The sequence below is a fragment of the Gallinula chloropus genome (assembly GCF_964237585.1).
Source record: "Gallinula chloropus genome assembly, chromosome: 1".
In the NCBI taxonomy this organism is placed as follows: Eukaryota; Metazoa; Chordata; class Aves; order Gruiformes; family Rallidae; genus Gallinula; species Gallinula chloropus.
Window position 1 is genome coordinate 17,305,738 of NC_140085.1, and position 17,802 is coordinate 17,323,539.

Below are 17,802 nucleotides of genomic sequence, written 5' to 3' on the forward strand. Positions count from 1 at the left end.
GCAGGAGAGGAACCAAGGGCATCCCAGCTACTTCACTATATGGATCACCGGTCTTGTCTGATCCAGTTCAACAATTCCCATAGTCCCAATCCCAACTGAATATCTCCAGAAAAGCATGCAGGAAGAGTCTGCCCAAATACCACAAAAGAAACACCATGATTCTGCCCCCCATAGAGCACTTCTGTTTTTACAGAGGGAGGTCATTATTACTGTAAGATCTACATGAAGTGAATAGGCAGGCAAGGAGCCTGTCAAAGAACAGTTTGCTGAAGGTCAGATGAGTAGAAAGCTGTGGCACAAAGTCTGATGAGAAACCACAGCAAAAGAGGGATAACCAACACCCACTGCCTTACCTGACAGCTGGAATTCATTTTGTACTCTTTTCAAGGCTTGCTGCACAGCTAATTTCAAATTATCAGTACTTGATGGGAAGTCTGTGTAATTCATGAGCATCACATTGATCACATAACTGTTGTCGCTGCACTCATTTGAACCAACTTGCTGAAGCATCTGGAAGGAGAAAAGCAAAGGCCAAAAGGCCAGACCCAAAATCCGTTGCTTCATTATTGCTCAGTTTAGACCCATTGCGTGTGTTCCCTCTTCTTTTTCTCTTCCAACCCTCTTTCTTTCAGATACTCTACATTGGCTTTGTTCCTGGGTAGGACAAAAGAGATATCCACGACGTAGATTCAAAGACAGGCTGTAGGATCTTTCTCCCAGGCACTTCCCTAACCCACTCCCTGCCTTCACCTCTGCCCACCCCTCCGGTGTACTAGGTGGCACTTCTGTTTATAAAAAACTAGCAACAGCAAAACCCCGGAAAGGAGAGAGGCTAAAGGTTGCTGTGAATGTTTGCTCATGGAAGGGCTGAGGCTGTAAAACTGAAGCATTACTTTAAACCTTGCCTGATAAGGGCACTAAGTTTTCATGACAGGGATGAGCTGCAAGAAGGAAGGGGAGGGGACAAATGGACTCTAAAGACGACTCTTTAAAATGGAAATAAAATACAAGGTCCATTAAAGCCTAGAGGAAAACAGATGGCTACTTCATGTTTGCATTGCCCTACACCTCTTGTTCATGGCCTTACCATTTCTACTGGCTGGGCTCATAATTCAAGAGTATATTTTTTTCTGTGATAAATTACCAATTTCATTCCTTTTGCTCTGACCACTGAAACACTTTTTATGTTGGCAAAAATGTCTGACTTGTAGTCCTCTAGACCACAGCCTTTGTTTCTGCTTGCAGACTAGAATCAGCACAAAGCTCATCCACTCCACTGAAGTACTGCAGGTCTGCCCCAGTCACACTGCTCCCAGGCAGCACAGGACCCATTGCCCATTCCCACCTTGTCAGATGGCTCCTCAAATAGGGGCCCAACATAGTCATACTTTATGTGATACCAACTTCTTGCATGAGGTAAGAATTAGCAAAGTTGAAGGCCTGTGGGACCAAAGGTGCATTATAAATGGCATCACTAAAAGGCACACAGTAAAGGACACGGCGATAATGTTCCCAGGTAGGGCTCTTCGGTCTGAGAATTGTCTCAGGGAAGGTAGGTAGAATGAAGAGAAAACAAAGCAACCTGTAAACCTTACTGATAAGTCTGGGCACAGAGGAGAACTGCAAGATAAAAAAGAAACAACAGGCAAATTTGAATAAAGTACTGAGTGTGCTTGGTCTGAATTTAGGGTGTTTGTGCACACCTATGGCAGCTTCTGTTTTTCTACTGAAACCTGGACTGAGGCTGTCAGATAATAAATCAATTTATTTCTATTACCTTCCTGAAATAATTTTAAGACAAACAAGGATAAAGTGTAAATAACAGTGCTTTTGGCATAAAACAGAACAACAATTCCATGTTTTCTTTCAAAGTCTGTATTTAAAAGATGTTCTAAACACTACAGATATATTTGCACAGACTTCTAACACAAACATATTTTGATACCAAATTATTATTGCTCTACTCTTTCTTATACCCAACAAGAGCTACCATGAGCCAGCATTTAAGAGCAGACCTTGAATACCTTACCATATCTAATCTAGCATTTGTAATTAGTAATACAGTAATTCTAAATTAGCAGTCATGTCATGTAAACATCTGGACTAGTATCACTGGCTAGAGCCACAGAATAAAAATGGAATATAGCTTTCATGCTGAGATCATCTGCTCATCACTGCCTTGTTTTATAGGTATTTACAAAGTCCTTGAAACTTATCCCATTGAAGTCAATAAGAGATTTGTCATTAACTTCAGCAGAGAGAGATTTGCATTTCTATGCTCTCCTTAGCCTACCTGAGAGAAACAGCTTGCCAGCATGGGTAATGTAAGTAGAACTGACTATTTTACATTGCTGATCACACAGACAGCATGTAATGGCACTGAGGTCTCCCTGGTTTTGTATCTATTCATGTATCTATTTGTTTTTCATAGCAGCTTAAAATTATCCTTTAAAAACAAAAGGTTAAATCAACTATAACCTTAGCACAGCATTTCTTTTAACTCTGCCTTGCTCCCTGCCTTCACAGGGCCACAGAGAGTCCACAGCCAGACATGTTATTGTGTACACCTATGCACACCTATGGCATAGGTGATGACCAAGAGTTGTTGACCTCTTGATTTTTTAATTGCCTGGTGTGTTTAGAGTCTCAGTGTGAAGTCCCATGCCTTAAGCATCAGGTGATGCAGAGCGCAGGCTGCAGGTGGGGCAAAGGAAGCACTCCCAGAAAAAGGATGAAAACCACACTTTGCGTTGTACCTCAGGGCTTTGCACACCAGATAGTTGCCTGGCAGACTCATCAGTGACATCCACTTCACGGAATAAGAGAGTGAAAGAAAAGCTGCAGCATCGTGCTGAAAATGTGACAGTTACTGATATTATAGATGATAATGGGGTGGAAAAAAGAAGAGGTAAACGAATGAGTCCTATGTGTAAAGCGCAAAATTTATATGCCTGCCACAAACAAAAGCAAAAAAATTCAGTATATTTGTGTTTGTTGCTGCCTGTACAGAGTCTGAGGGTCCTGAAAAACAGGAATAATAGTCAAACATAGGCATCACAGAGTCCCTTTGCCTATCCAGCTCATATTGTAAAAGTGCCGCCATAGTCAGAGCGAGGCATTGTGTATCTCCAATATCTTTACAACATCCATTTTTAGGATCATTTCACTGGCAGGTAGCCTAATTTCTTTTTCAGTTAATTACAAATAATTATTTCCACTTGACCACTCAGAGAGAAGTAAATAGAAGATGTGGGATGAAAATTTCAAAAAGCTCAGAAGAGCTGAAGAGTTACATGACAGTATCAGTTGCCCCCAGTCCATCAAATTACTGCAGTAATTACTGCAGATTGGCACCAATAGTCCTAGTAAGCCTGAAGACAATTTAGACATGTTGCCAGCTAATCTTCACTTTCTTTGGTACCAAAGACAACCATTGTAGCATTTTTCAAGGGACTATTTTATAAAAAAATATGCACTGTGATTCAATTGTCTTATTTCACAGAATAAAATATTCCGACAGTATTCTTTAAAATGGAAAAAAAATTCTACATATTGGCTGAAATCATTTATTTTGTCAGTGTCACTTAATTATGATTGCAATGACCAAGTTTTAAGTTTCACAATTGTACATTATTTTTTATTTTCTCCAGAGTTGGTAATTTTGACAGTACACAAGAATCTGAGTTTATACTAAAATAAAATAAATACTGCAAGTCTAGATCATTGCAGAATTAAGATATGTGAAGAAATATAATCGTAAAAATATCAAAAAAGACATGCAAATGCATACAACAGCAGGAGTATTTAAGTATTTCATTCTCATTTACTTAAAAAAAAATTAATTGGTTTCAGTCGCCATGCCTTATGGTTTTGAAAAAATTAATTTGTCAGTCTTGTGTCTGTAAATTACAGAATTTTTAATATGAAACTTTCATGCATATGTTGTAGTAGCTGATCATACTTATTTGTATACTTGTAGCTAACAGGATAAATGTATAAAAAACTTCAAACAATGTTGTTTTCAAATTTCACTATTACTAAGTCTGATTCCAGATAATTTTGATTGTCTGGGGCTTTAACAGCTTTTACCCTGTCTTTAAAAAGATTTAGAAAATCACATTGAAGAAAAATACTGTAGAAATGTTTCAGTTTCCTTTTTTCCCCCACTTTCTTAGAGGTTGGAATCACAAATGTAATTATAGACAGAACAGAAAACATTACAGCACTGTAATGTCTGTGTTTAATGTCAGCAACTTACATGTCTAGACTGTATAGTATAAAAGCGCCACCTGTAACTTTCAACATTACAGAGAAACCAAGGACATGAAATAATTTTTTCTGTATTTTAAATAATTTTTACAGAATTTCTGCTACCCAGATTTTGAAGACAGTAATGTAAATGATGACAAACATAGCTGTATCAGCTGTATGCACATCCACAGTATTCATGTATAGCAGCTATGTTGACTTCAGAACAGTTTTAGGTTTTTTCCTCATTTACTACAGAAGAACATAAAGAAAGAACTTACAAACATTATTCTTTGGGACTGAGACTATCTACTGATAAACACCGAGCCTGCAGAACAGCATGTAAATACATTGGTCATATGTTGCATGATCCTGATAATTCAGCATGATTCTGATCCAGTACAGATCCTGATAAAGCGGAAGTCCTCATTATATTGCCATTCCCATGAGTTATCAAGAGTTTAGGTCTGTTCTTGGAGTTGACAGTTGCTGCCACAGACAAACATAGTTGCTGCAAATCACTGACTGTTCTCATCAAAAGTTACCAACCTAGTAAGAGGAAATCTACAGACAAGGATAAGAAAAGTTGTAATGGGGATTGCATCATTTACAAGCGGCTTGGGTGGTTGCGCTGTCTTTCCATTGCCACATACCAAAGTTAAATTAAATTAAATTAAGTTAAATATGTGATGTGCCATAAATATCTAGCTCAATTACAAAAGTCGTCTTCCTTTTGACCCTTTCTCAACACATACACACTTTGAAATGAATATTAATCATCCATCTAACTAGTATCCTACATAAATAAATAGGAAGAAGTCTTTCCTCCTAACTACTGGTTTTGTAATCCTTCTCTAAAGGACTTTGTTTCCAGAGTGACAGGACATATTTTTCATTTCTGCATAAGACTTAGCCTCTGCTTCAGACTCAGCAGGACACAGCTCTGTTGAGCGGCACATGTAAGCGATCTATAATGTGCATCTGTTCTCTTTTTTCCTTACAAAGGTAAATGGCTGCAGTGTGCCATAACTTATGTCTAGGGAACAGACTTCAGTTTCCTTAAGCTCTTCATGTTAAACATTATACATGTCCATACTATGTGATGGGATGCAGTTATGAGATCTTAAAGCACACTTGATCCTGTAAATCCGTATGGCAGTGGAATGCTGTGCAGATGCATCAGAACCCACCTTGGACCAAAACAACTGCGTTCTCTGGGACATAACGCTTGCAATGATGTGGCTTTCTGGCTTGGGTAGGTTTGTGTGGAGCCAGTTAATCATGCATTGCATTTTCAGTTTTGACACTGACTTGTTCTGGATCAGTGGATTGCCTGCCTCCCCTCCCTTCATTTTACATACATAAACTTTCAAAAGCTTACCTAAATGGGATGCTGAAATCCAATACAAGGAAAGTTTGTAAGTTGCTTTGATTAGCTTGATGGAATCTTGATGGCAGTTTGTGTGCCAAAAATGCCAGGAAAACATGCAGTTACCAAAGACCTGTAGAATCACAGGCATAAACACCAGTGAAAACTAAAAAAAGAGGCTTCCCTACTAAAATAAAGATTAAAATTATGAATTTTCATTGCACCATTTTCTTTAATTGACATGACTGTTGTTTGCTTCTTGAGCTGGACAATAGACACTTGACAAGAGGATTAAAGGCGCCCATGATCTGCAGGCTTATCTTTGCTGTCAATTTACATATTTCACCTTCCCTCATCATCCTAAAGCAGATTAAAGCCCAGATGTTGCTGACTCCATAAAAGAGAATCAAATATTCTTCAAGTTCTTTCCTTTCAAAGGAATCAGTTCCCATTTACACATCTCGGAGGATTGCCTCTGTAGCTTTAGCAGGGGAGCATTTCATTGCTCTCACTTTTGCATACCATTTATCTGGAGATGTTGTCAGATGCATTTTCAAAGATACAAGAGGCAAAACATGGTGAAGCGTCATTAATGAAAAAACATGACCTTACCCAGACATTACAAAAATTGAAGAATGTGGTTGTTGCTGATGTCAGGTCGCTTCCTAAACTTTTGCTTTGGTTACATGATGATTTTTGGCCACTTCTTGCTTTTCCTTTTTCTCCTTTTTTTCTTCCCTTTCCCTCCTTCCTCTCCTTTTCTTAGACCTCATTTACACTCTCTGATTTTTTATTTAAACACTCATTACATTCTTTGATGCTTATCTTGGTGTTTAGTCACAGGTGTATGACTTCTCCTTTGCTGCTATCAGTGTAAGTCAATTCCATCTCTCCCAGCAATTCTGTGTGGGAATAAACATGATCATTAATCATTTTACAGCTCACGGCCTCCTAGATAATGCCACAGGCTAATACAATGGTGATAGTAGGAACTGCAGCAGTTTTCCAGCATTATTAATAGAGTAGCTAAACTTCTTGACTTGCCTTTAATTTATCAAGTATTGTTTTGGCATTTCATCTCAGGAAAAGATCATAATATCTCTACCTACTTTGGTCTGCATCTTAATAATGATTTCTACATCAGACATGCTAAAAGTATTTTGGTCAATTTGATACTGGTGAGAATACAGGATTTAATTATGTGTGTCCTCCTAGACAATTGATCATTAGATATGAATGCAGACTCCTACTGCTCTGAAAGGGTTTTAGACCACTCCTGTATGCAGAGACTCCACACCAATTTCGATAATGCCAGATTAAACTTTTTCCCCCCTATTTATATCTCACTCACACTACGTACAGGTCATATCTCTACATGTCAAGAGATAGCTTTTATGTTGTGTTCGATCCATGGCCCATCTGTTGAGTTGTGCAAATTTATAATGGGCAACCCCGCTGATGGAAAAGTCTATGGTTTTGATTGATTACAATCACAAACTCATCACCCTGTGCTTTAATATTGCCATAGACCTCATCTATGAGGGAATGATCTGACAGGCAGAGTCACAGCTTTGCCTGCTGAGAACATGCCAGAAGAACTCCATTTGAATCACATTGAGGCAGCTAAGAAGGATCCTTGCTATTAACTATAACCTACAGTTCTGCTTTACGTATAACATATCTTCAGTTATGTCATTATGTCCAGTTAGAATGAATTTTTACTTTCTCACCTTGCAGATGAGTTGAAACTCATTTGCAGCTAACCCTCATGAAACATCTATCTTTCCAGAGGCAACAAAATTATATGTAATGAGGTGTGTATGTGTGCTTGTAGCGTTTAGGGGACTTAACTCCAAAGCATGGTTAATGTTAGAAGACTCCCATCTGTGTTCCTCTGACAGACAGATTGCTGGCAGCTGAGATACACGTTGTGCTTCTGGGCACTAGTCACTCCACACGACCATAAAACTTTTGCTCAAGAAAATCCCACCAGGTGGATGCTGGAATCCCACTGCTGCCGTGAAAAACACTGTCTGCAAGTGAAAAGGAACTGGTTTGGCTGCTATTACTTTTTATTTCAGTTGATACTGTCCTTCTTGTGCCCACAGCTCACCCACTGGCCTTGCATACCTGTTAGGTCTCATTCCCCAGCTTTGGACTCACCATGTAAAAGTCAAGGAAGCCAATGGGAAATGGGAAAATCCAGTACAACAGCTGAGAGCTTTTTTCCATTTGACTTAGTATCTTAGCAGTATTGGGTATGTTAATTCTTAGAACAAACAGCAGGACCTTGTAAAATACTCTATGTTAAAAATGGCAGAAAGCAACGTAGTAAAATTATGTTTTTGGTTACCTTTTTTTTTTTTTAAAAAAAGGATCTTGCCTAATTGTACTGACTGCTTGCTTGTATTTCAGTTAAAACCAGAACACCTTCATCAATGACACCACCAGCTCCTTTTTCTCCTCCTTTACCCAGTTTACTTTGGCAAAAAGTAAAAAACAAAACAACCAAGCAAACAGAAATCTCCAGGTGTCCCGTTTTACTGTCCAGAGCTAGAATATTCTACGGCAGTACTGTGAGGTATTTATAACAATTACTATTCTCTTTCCATTTAAAATTAAGCACTTCTGAGGCATTATTTAAGAGCTGAAAGGAAAAAGACTTCTTACAATATCCCTGTCGCCATAGATGTTTTTCTTGTTTCCACAGGGTTCTGATAGAAGAGATTCCTAAGGCTTGTAGCATGCTGAATTGAGGTTTTTTTCTGTTAGATACCAGAAAATGCTAGACAACTAGTAAGAGGACAGAGATCTGTATTATGTGAGTTAGTCTATATAATACAATCTTGACAACGTTAAAAAAAAACACTTAAAATCAAATCTCTGAAAAGTCGTATTATTTCAGAATTATTTCTGGAAAATTTTCTCCTGGCAGAAACAATACCTTAGTTAATAGAGGAGAGCTATAAAAGGACACCTAATCACTGGCACAGATTTGTTACCACTTTAATTAACTACTTAAAAATACATTTGTGTCAGAGAAATCCTCTGTGGGAGAGTGGATTTTTTCCTTCTTTATGTTCTATGGAACAAAAGCATGTTCTTAACCATGATGGTGATGTTGTACTCCCATGGTTCCCGGTTGCACTGTGATAAGGCATCTTGGAGCAACATGCAAATCCTATGAGGAGTGGCTGAGGGAGCTGGGGATGTCTAGCCTTAAGAAGAGGAAGCTGAGGGGACACCTTATCACTGCCTACAATTACGTGATATGAGGTTGTAGGAAGGTGGAAGATGGTTTCTTCAGCCGAGTGACAGGAGATAGGACAAGGGGAAATGGCACAAAGCTGGGCCAGGGCAGGGTCAGATTACATGTTAGGAAAAAATTTTTCACTGAATGACTTGTCAAGGCCTGGAAGGGGCTGCCCAGGGTGGTAGTTGAGTTTAAAAAAAGGGTAGATGAGGTACTTAGGGATATGGTTTAGCATAGGACAGGAACAGTTGGACTCGATGATCTTAAAGATCTTTTCCAACCTTGTGATTCTGTGATACAACTGAAGCAGCAGCACAGTTTGTTACTGCCAGAGGATGTTACAGATGACTGCAGTGTGACATGGTATATTTATGAAGCCTCTTTTTTATTCTTTTCTAATGGAGTGCAAAAAATTTTTCTTCGCAAAGAAAGAAAAATGGTAGAAATACAGATATCTCATTAGGCCTGTCCATGGGCATGTATCTTGTGGCTAGGTGAGCTGTCAGCGGTAGTGTAACGTGTTGATGATCTTCTGCCCTGGAATCGCTAATGGTGCCATTCAGGCAATATGAAAATGGAAGTCTGGGGAATTCCACCGCGTGGTCTTTCTCTGTAACCAGGAGAGATCTGGTTGATTTACAATAAATTGCAGTGTCAGCAATGCTACAGTAATCAAGCTGTGCTTGAAAAGTTTCTGGGGTTTGCCAGATGCTACTGTATGCAGTTAAAATGTACCCAACCACATGTCCAACACTCGATATTGGGCTCTCGATCTTTATAATAATGACGGAAATACAGCTGGAGTAGCTATGTTTACCAGAAAAGTATAAAATCCTGTGGGATCCCCTCCCCATAGGGCTGTCACAGGCAGATGATCAGCCCAACATCACCAGGAGAAGCATATTTGGTCAATGGAAGCTTTCTGAGGGGCGTTGCTAACCTCAAGCCTATGAAGTTCAGACCAGGGAAGAGCACTTTGGGATTGCATAGGACTTACTATGGGATGTTCAGGTGAGGGACAATGGCTGGGAAAGGAAGAGATCTAGAGGGGGTGGGGAGGAGGAAGTACCAGACAGAGGACAAGGGGATAAGAGGGGCTGGTGACATGCAAACTGGATTCCTCTGCCCATGCTCTGCATCTGATCAGCGCAGTGTCTCGTCTCCATTCTAAACTCCATTTCTGACTATTCCCTTTGTGTGCTGGGCAAGGGGACGCTGTTCTCTGTGCAAGAGTGTCTATGGAGATTTAAGTGCCAGCGGCTGGAATGAGATCACAAGTTACAGGGGCCTACGAGTCCGGGGCGCCAGGAACCGGAGAGACGGATGGAGGGGCCGACCCCCTCCTCCCGAGGTCGCTACGGAGACGGACGCCCGCCGCAGCGCAGGCGGAACCCGGGGGAAGGTGGCTCCGGTCTCCAGCCGGCGCCTATTCACCGCCGGGCTCGGGTCTGCGTCGCCGCCTTCCGCCGTCCCGCGGTTACCCAGGCAACGGCGCCGTCGGCGGCGCTCGGAGCTCGGGCCTGGCGGCAAGATGGTGAGAGGTGGCGGGTGCAGGGCTGGTGTGGTGTTTCCCGTCCCTTCCTTTCCCTTCCCTTCCTTCACCTCAGGCAGGGGAAACCCCGCCGAGGTCCCGCTTTGACCCGGCCCGCTCTGCTTTCTGCTCAGATGCTCTCCCGGTCGAAGCCGGCGGTGGGGGGTACCCCGCCGCCGGGAGACAGGCGGAGGAAGAAGGGAAAGAAGGTGCCCCAGCTGGAAGAGCTCCTGGCCCTGAGGGACTTCACCGGCGCGATCGCCTTGCTGGAGGTAACGGCCGTGGCGGGACCCTGGCACCCCGGCTCTCCCCCTCCCCTCGGGAAAGCGGTACCGGCATTGCCAGGCCTTGTGCCCGACACGGGTGTGGGCTGAGGGGAACCCTTCCCTGCCTTGGGTCCCCCTCGCCTCCTTCCGCAGCTGTTAGGCCCTGTTGCCGCAGCTTTTGCCCTCGCTTCACAGAACTGGGCTCAGTATATGAAGGTTGCCTGCTGTTCCTTCAGAAATGTGAGAACATCTCCACTCCCGTGGCATCCACAGCTGTCAAAGCACCTGTGATATAAGTTAACTTAGTATTACTGTGTCCTGGGGTGCACCAAGCACGGCATGGCCAACCAGTCCAGGAAGGGGTTGTCCCGCTCCACACCACACTGGGGTTCTGGGCACCACAGTTCAAGAGGGACATGAAACTATTGAAGAGTGGCCGGAGGAGGGCAATGAGGACGGTGAAGGGTCTGGAGGCAAAGTCTTATGAGGAGAGGCTGAAGTCCCGTGGTTTGTACAGCCTGAAGAAGAGGAGGCTGATGGGAGACATCATGGCGATCTGTGGCTTTCTGATGAGGGGGAGCAAAGAGGCAGGCACTGATCTTTCTTTGGCAACCAGGAGTAGAACCTGAGGGAATGGCATGAAGCTGCGACAGGGGAGATTTAGGGTTGGATATTTGGAAGAGGTTCTTTACTGAGAAGGTGGTCGGGCACTGGAACAGCACCAAGCTTGACTGAGCTTAAGAAGTGTCTGGACAATGCACTCTGTCCCATGCTCAGACTTGGCTGGCCCTGCGTGGAGCCAGGAGGTGAACCTGATGATCCTTAATGGGTCCTTTCCAACTCAGGCTATTCTGTGATACTCTGATTTTCTGTGGGGCTCTATGAAACTGTGTGGCAACTAACAAAATTCTTCCATTCTTTCTTTTCTACAAAGTTTAAACAGCACGTGGGTGAGCAGGAGGAGGATGCTGACCTTTGGATTGGATACTCTGCCTTTCATTTGGGTGACTACAAGAGAGCATTGGAGGTAAGGTGGGGAAATCCTGCTTCCCGAGGTTGGAACTGAGGATGTTGTGATAAAGCAATGACAACAGGAGGAAGGTGTTCTGTAATAGCAAACAGTTCTGCCCTCCAGTTATGGTACAAATATACCATTATAAGGTAGATGCTGTGGAAAGCAGTTTAGATTGGGGGAAAATGGTGTTATCCTATGAAAATAGACCTTTTAAAATGCTATCTACTATCTGATTTAGTACTAGGTGTCAGTAGCCTATTTTGCCCTTTTAAATGTCATAGTTCACATCCTGAATTTTTCATTCCCTCTTTGCAGCTAGCTTTCCAGTTTTATTTGTCAGGTTTAATAATGTCTTTGTCTTCATTATGTAGCTTATGTGTAATATGCTTTTTTAGTTCTTTCTTTAGAGGTTGATGCCCCTGGCCATTTAATGTACTGTATTGTTATTCTTTATGTTTTCTTGTATTAGGTAATTTAGTGAAATGAGACGTTCTTCTTCAAAAGCTTTAAGTGACTAAAAGACATATTGATTATTCAAATATGTATACATTTTTTTATATTTGCATCATACAATGCTGTTATGTCTCTTGCAGTGTATGAATCCACACGCAGTTCTTTCTTTGTGTCCACTTATGTCTCCAATTAAACTCAGTTTGTTGCCAGTTGATTTGCAACCAGTGTCCCTGGGATCCCTTTATCTTGCCAGTTGTGCTAGCATATTTCTCTGTAGAAGACTTAACAAATTTTTGTTGCCTGCCTTGCTCTGTACCTCTAAGGGATGGAATCAGGGTGCACACCAGAACAGGGACTGTTGTGGAGTGGTGTGGTGATACCTACAAGGCTACATATAGGCTAGTGATTTGAAAACAGCTCACCTGGCCTGTGCATCGTTTGCCTCATTGGTGTATTCCTCTCGCCATACAATGCTGTATTGTACTATTTATAGCTTAGTGGTTTTCATCGATGTCAACTAGGGGAGATCTCCGTCATGATTTGCTGTGAAGCGTGACTGTGAAGTTATGAATGTTAAGTTTCTTGCTTGGAAGAAATCACAGAATCACAGATACTACACTTGATCTTAGCCAAGAGGCCGAGGAGTGATATTAACTAAATTAATTAAATATTAAAAGCGGGTTATATTTTAAATTAATGAAAGAAAATAACCATAGAGAAGTAGATTATAGAACAACATCTTTCCTCACTTAACCATGTAATTTTATCTACAATACATAGAATCATAGAATGGTCTGGGTTGGAAGGAACACCAAGGATCACAGAGTTCCAACCCCCCTGCCACAGGCAGGGCCACCAACCTCTCTCCAGGCCTGGATCTAGACAAGGTCCTGGCCATGAACACCTCCAGGGATGGGGAATCTACCACCTCTCTGGGCAGCCTGTTCCAGCACCTCACCACTCTCTCTGTAAAAAGCATCCCCCTAATATCTAATCTAAACCTTCCCTCCTTTAGCTTCAATCCATCCCCCCTTGTCCTGCCATTATCTAACCCTTTAAGAAGTTGATTCCCCTCCTGTTTCTCTGCTCCCTTCAGGTACTGGAAGGCTGCAGTGAGGTCCCCCTGCAGCCTTCTCTTCTGTAGGCTGAACAAGCCCAGCTCCCTCAGCCTCTCCTCGTAGGGGAGGTGTTGCAGGTCTCTAATCATCTTTGTGTCCCTGTGTACAAGATTCATGTGAGGCAGGAATAGAATTTCTGAAGCTTCCAAATGAGAAGACACAATCCCCCTTTAAAAATTGAAGAGGAAACATCCTTTGGAGATGTTTGAAATGCTCAGTGAATCAGATTGAGAGGATACATAGTACAGAATGTAGAATAGTAGTATAGGAGATAGTGGTAACTTTAAATTCAACGACTCTAAACGTGAATATTAAGATTATGAATCAGTTACTGTAGTTAATTTATGTCTAGATGTTAGGTGTTAATAAAAGAATGTTTGTGCACAGATGAAAAATAGCTTGCCATTTCTTTCAAATAAATTCTGCTATTTGGAATACTTGGTGGGTGCTTTTATGGCCAGAGTACATTTTAAATGTTTTATTCAACAAAGGAGTAACAGCTTTGCTTTTTTTTTAAAGCGATTAGATTCTGTACGTGATGTTTTGTTCACCACAAGGTGGTGCTGTAGATTCAGGCTTTAAAAACGGCAGCATAATCGTCTTTCCCCCGTTTTTCAGCCCAAGTAGGAACAATAAAAGGTTTGTATGCGTGGTTTGTCGCTGGTTTGTTTGTGTGTGGGTTGGTTTTGGGTTTTTTTGCGAGAGATCACAGGGCCTATCGTTCCCTATTTAAGACTGGTATTGGGTACAGTAATGAGTCCTGAAAACTTTGTGGTGCTATGGGGAAAATGAGCCTGTGCATCTCAAGGTAGTTTATTTTGGGACAGGACACTGTAGTTGTAATTCCCAAGGCTGTAGTAATCAAGGGAAAGAGTGCTGACTTTGGAGGCTGAATTGCCTTTCAGTTATCAGCTTCAAGGTTGAAGTGTAATGCTGTATCTTCTCTGCTGTTTTACAGAGGCATTGTTGCTGTATTCTCAAGGACAAATTCCTTGATTATCTCTACTTTTGAGATCTTGCAGCACTCTTTGGGGAGTGCCAAGAGCACTGAAAATAGTATGGGTAGAAGATTGTGTGGAATTCTCCAGAGTGACATTACAGGCAGTCTAAATGATTCACACACCTAAGTGCCTTCAAGTGACAACACATAGTCTGTGACACAGTATTCCCAGTTCATGGTCTGTATTCCATGTACATGGAATTATGCTGCTCAGTAATCCTTTTATTTATGATACTTTCATAGTGAGCCAGCTCTGCTGGTTGTATGGCAACTTTTGGAGAGGCTTGGGAATTGGATTGAGGTGCCGTCTACCTCCACTCCTGGGAGAAGCAAGTTAAAAATTAAAAGCACAGAGATCTCCAGCTCCAAAAATATCTTTGGAGAGAATGACAGAAAAATACCTGACACATAAGAGAATTTACACATGAGAAAATTTACATTCTCTTGTCATAGACAGCCCAACAGTCAGGTATTCTTTACCCAGCTTCACTAGGGTCACACTTTCCCCTTCTTAGTAGGTAGAGGCATTTCTTAAAGAATATACCACCACCACTGATATAATGGGATTTTCCTAACTGCTGTACACCACTTTACAAATGGTACTGCACTGGGCTCAACCCTTCCAGCAGTTGTGGTGGCAGTTTCCCCCTGGGCACTGTCTAAGTTCCTTCATTGACAAATTGATTTTTGCTAGTACCAAGTAGCTAATGTCTTCCTGGCATCATATAGCAGCATCTAATTAATTTTCTTGAGTCTTCCACATCTACTGTCCCTAATGGGGAAAAACCTACCTGTCTTTCTGTCATGACTTGTTCATAGCACTAATCTTAAGCCTTTCCTGAAAATTTTCCCAGTGTCACCCAAGGACCAGAATCAGAGCATCAGTCCAATGATTCTATTTCTGACCTGCCTGATCTTATAAAGTGAAGCAGCATGGGCCTAAGAAAGTGGGGGGTTATAAGACATATTTGAGGTCTTGACAATTTAAGAGAGGAATTGGCAAGGGCAGGTGTACTGCTAGGTTGGGAGCAAGAGCAGGTTTCACATCTGCACCTTCTGACTAGGCTTAGGCATGCAGAGTGCTGTCATGGCATGGCTGCCACACATCGTAATGCCATTATGGCCCCCACACATGAGAGCAGAGCACAATCCTTGGGCCAGAGCCTTCAGTGCATTGTCAAAATCTCATAAGTACCTATGGTGATTCCAGCAGTCTCACCTACGTACCACCTCTTTCCTAGCAGAGAATCAGGAGCTGCTCTACCTCTTCACTGTCTCGGTCCTCCTGCCTACCCTATCTTTGCTGAGGATAATTTCAGTCAAATAGTAAATCATGAAAGGAACAGAACTGTACTAGGGTAATGGTTCATCCATGAGCAGTATCTGGTCTTGCTTGAGTACTTGGAAGTGTGAGAATACAGGTACACTCAAGTTCCTGACAGCTGAAGCTACAAATAAAAGATGGACATTTAGCTTGGGGAAGTTCTCTAGGATAGTCCATCATGACTGTAGCCAGGTTATGATGATTATCCCCACATCTCCCATGAGCACTTGTGGGGCAGCCCTACAGGTTGGCCTGTTCATTAGCTCCTCAGGATCTGTGTTTATGGCCTTGAAGAATCCAGACAAGTCGTAAGGGCACTGAGGAGAATCCTGCTGGCCTCAGCATTGTCAGTAGGTGTCCATAGTTGCAGGCTATCAACTTGGCAGCTTGCTTTTGAGGAAAAGTGCCTGTGTCTTGTGATAAGGGAGAGAGGTGGAGGAGGTGAAATAGCAAGGTGTTGTTATGCTCCTGGTTGGCAAAAATATGTCACAGGTTGACTGTTGGGAAAGCTTTTGGAGTATTTAGTTTGCTTGGTTTGTAGGGTTCTTTTTGGAGAGGAGGGAGGAAAGCTGAAGTAGTCTTTGGGAGTCTGATGTTGAATGCCTTTTAGTGAGGAAAGGGGCAACAGCATATAGTCTGGGCTCATGGCCCAGAACTACAGGGTAAGGAGCACTAATAGTCTTCACATTTATTTACTGTGTTTCCATAGATTCACACTGGTACTGCTAGAGCACTCTTTATTTATTGCTTGCTTTGAATGGCCAAGCCAGAACATGACTTGTGTTTATGCACTTTGTCTTTTGTAATTAATCTGCCTGAAGCCATAGCTGAAAGAGACCTTCGGGTGTATTTAATCTGAACGGATTTTGAAAGATTCCAGATGGTCCCAATAAACAGCAGTGACCTGTCTCTCAGAGCTTTGTGACAAGCCTACGTCAAGATAGAACTGGCCTCAGTAGGAAAGGTTGGCCTCTATGTAAATGTTTTCTTTTCTTTTCTTCTCTATTTGTTTATATATTTATTTATAATCTTGAACGACAGCTAGTCCCTGAAGCACTATCAAGACTAAGCTGGCTTTTAAGGACATACATTACCAATATCTTCTGAGTTTGGAAGTGCAGTTTACTTTCATTTGGCAACAGGAAAAAAAACAACAAAACTTTATGCTCACAAACTATAAACTTTATTGTTGTCAGCATGTTTCTGTTCTTGGGCTTCATTGTCCTTTGGTCATGGTTTATTTTATCTAGTGCTATATACACATCTGTGCCTTTCCCCCAGAGGTACAAAGTCTTCCACCCGTAGTGGCCCAATCTGGTAAACTCTCCCCAGGCAGAGGGAAATTCCAATTCATATATTTGGAGGAAGAGTACCAAGTCAATAAGGGGTTGTGCTGTTGGGACGCATGAGAGGCTTATTGTGATTGGGAGTATGTGGATGGCATTCTTTCAGCAGGTCTTGTGAGAGCCTTATGTCACTCTGCTTCTTGGACATGGCTGGATGGAGAGAGAGGAAGACCACTAGTAGAAGGCACCTCCACTGGGATGGTCCTTCCTAGTAATTTAACAGACATCTGACAGAGGAAAAAATTACACTGAGAAGTCTCCCTGCCTCTGTTTTTAATACCTATTGTTATGCAGAACAAATATGTTTATCTTCAGGAATATCACAGTTTGGTAGCTGCCAAGTTTTCCTTCATTAAATAAATAGATTGAAAGATTGCTCTGGTAAGTTTTTTACTGTTTCACAAATAACAAGAAATGAAGCCATTTAAGTGACAGGGATACACAGCCCTTGTGAGGCTCCATCTGGAGTACTGTGTGCAGATCTGGGGCCCCAAATGCAAGAAAGATGTGGAACTGTTGGGGAGGTTTCAGAGGAGGGCCACAAAGTTGATTAGAGGGCTGGAGCACCTCCCCTGTGAAGAGAGGCTGAGGGAGTTGGGCTTGTTTAGATTAGATATTAGGGGGAAGTTCTATACAGAGAGAGTGGAACGGTTTGGGCAGTTCCACTGGAACGGACTGCCCAAAGAGGTGGTGGATGCCCCATCCCTGGAAGTGTTCAAGGCCGGGTTGGATGGGGCCCTGGGCAACCTTGTCTGGACCTAGGCCTGGAGGTTGGTGTCCCTGCCTGTGGCAGGGGAGAGTTGGAACTCTATGATCCTTGGAGTCCCTTCCAACCCAGACCATTCTATGATTCTATGATACACAATGTGGAGGTGTAAG

The 17,802-nt window shown here is 42.2% G+C and overlaps 2 protein-coding genes across 2 annotated transcripts in view; one reads left to right on the forward strand and one right to left on the reverse strand.

The window, feature by feature from the left end:
• The window catches only part of GUCY2C (guanylate cyclase 2C), a gene marked incomplete at both ends in the record, with an annotated part of 44,486 nt that extends 43,922 nt beyond the window's left edge, over positions 1–564 (reverse strand). The window contains one exon of the mRNA XM_084265435.1: positions 354–564. Coding sequence (XP_084121561.1) covers positions 354–564 — 211 coding nt within the window. The remainder of the gene's footprint in view (positions 1–353) is intronic.
• A 9,971-nt stretch (positions 565–10,535) lies between these two features.
• IFT56 (intraflagellar transport 56) overlaps positions 10,536–17,802 on the forward strand; it is a gene marked incomplete at both ends in the record, with an annotated part of 48,716 nt that continues 41,449 nt past the window's right edge. Inside the window, 2 exons of the mRNA XM_084278618.1 lie at positions 10,536–10,673; positions 11,602–11,694. Of these exons, the coding sequence (XP_084134744.1) occupies positions 10,536–10,673; positions 11,602–11,694 (231 nt within the window). The remainder of the gene's footprint in view (positions 10,674–11,601; positions 11,695–17,802) is intronic.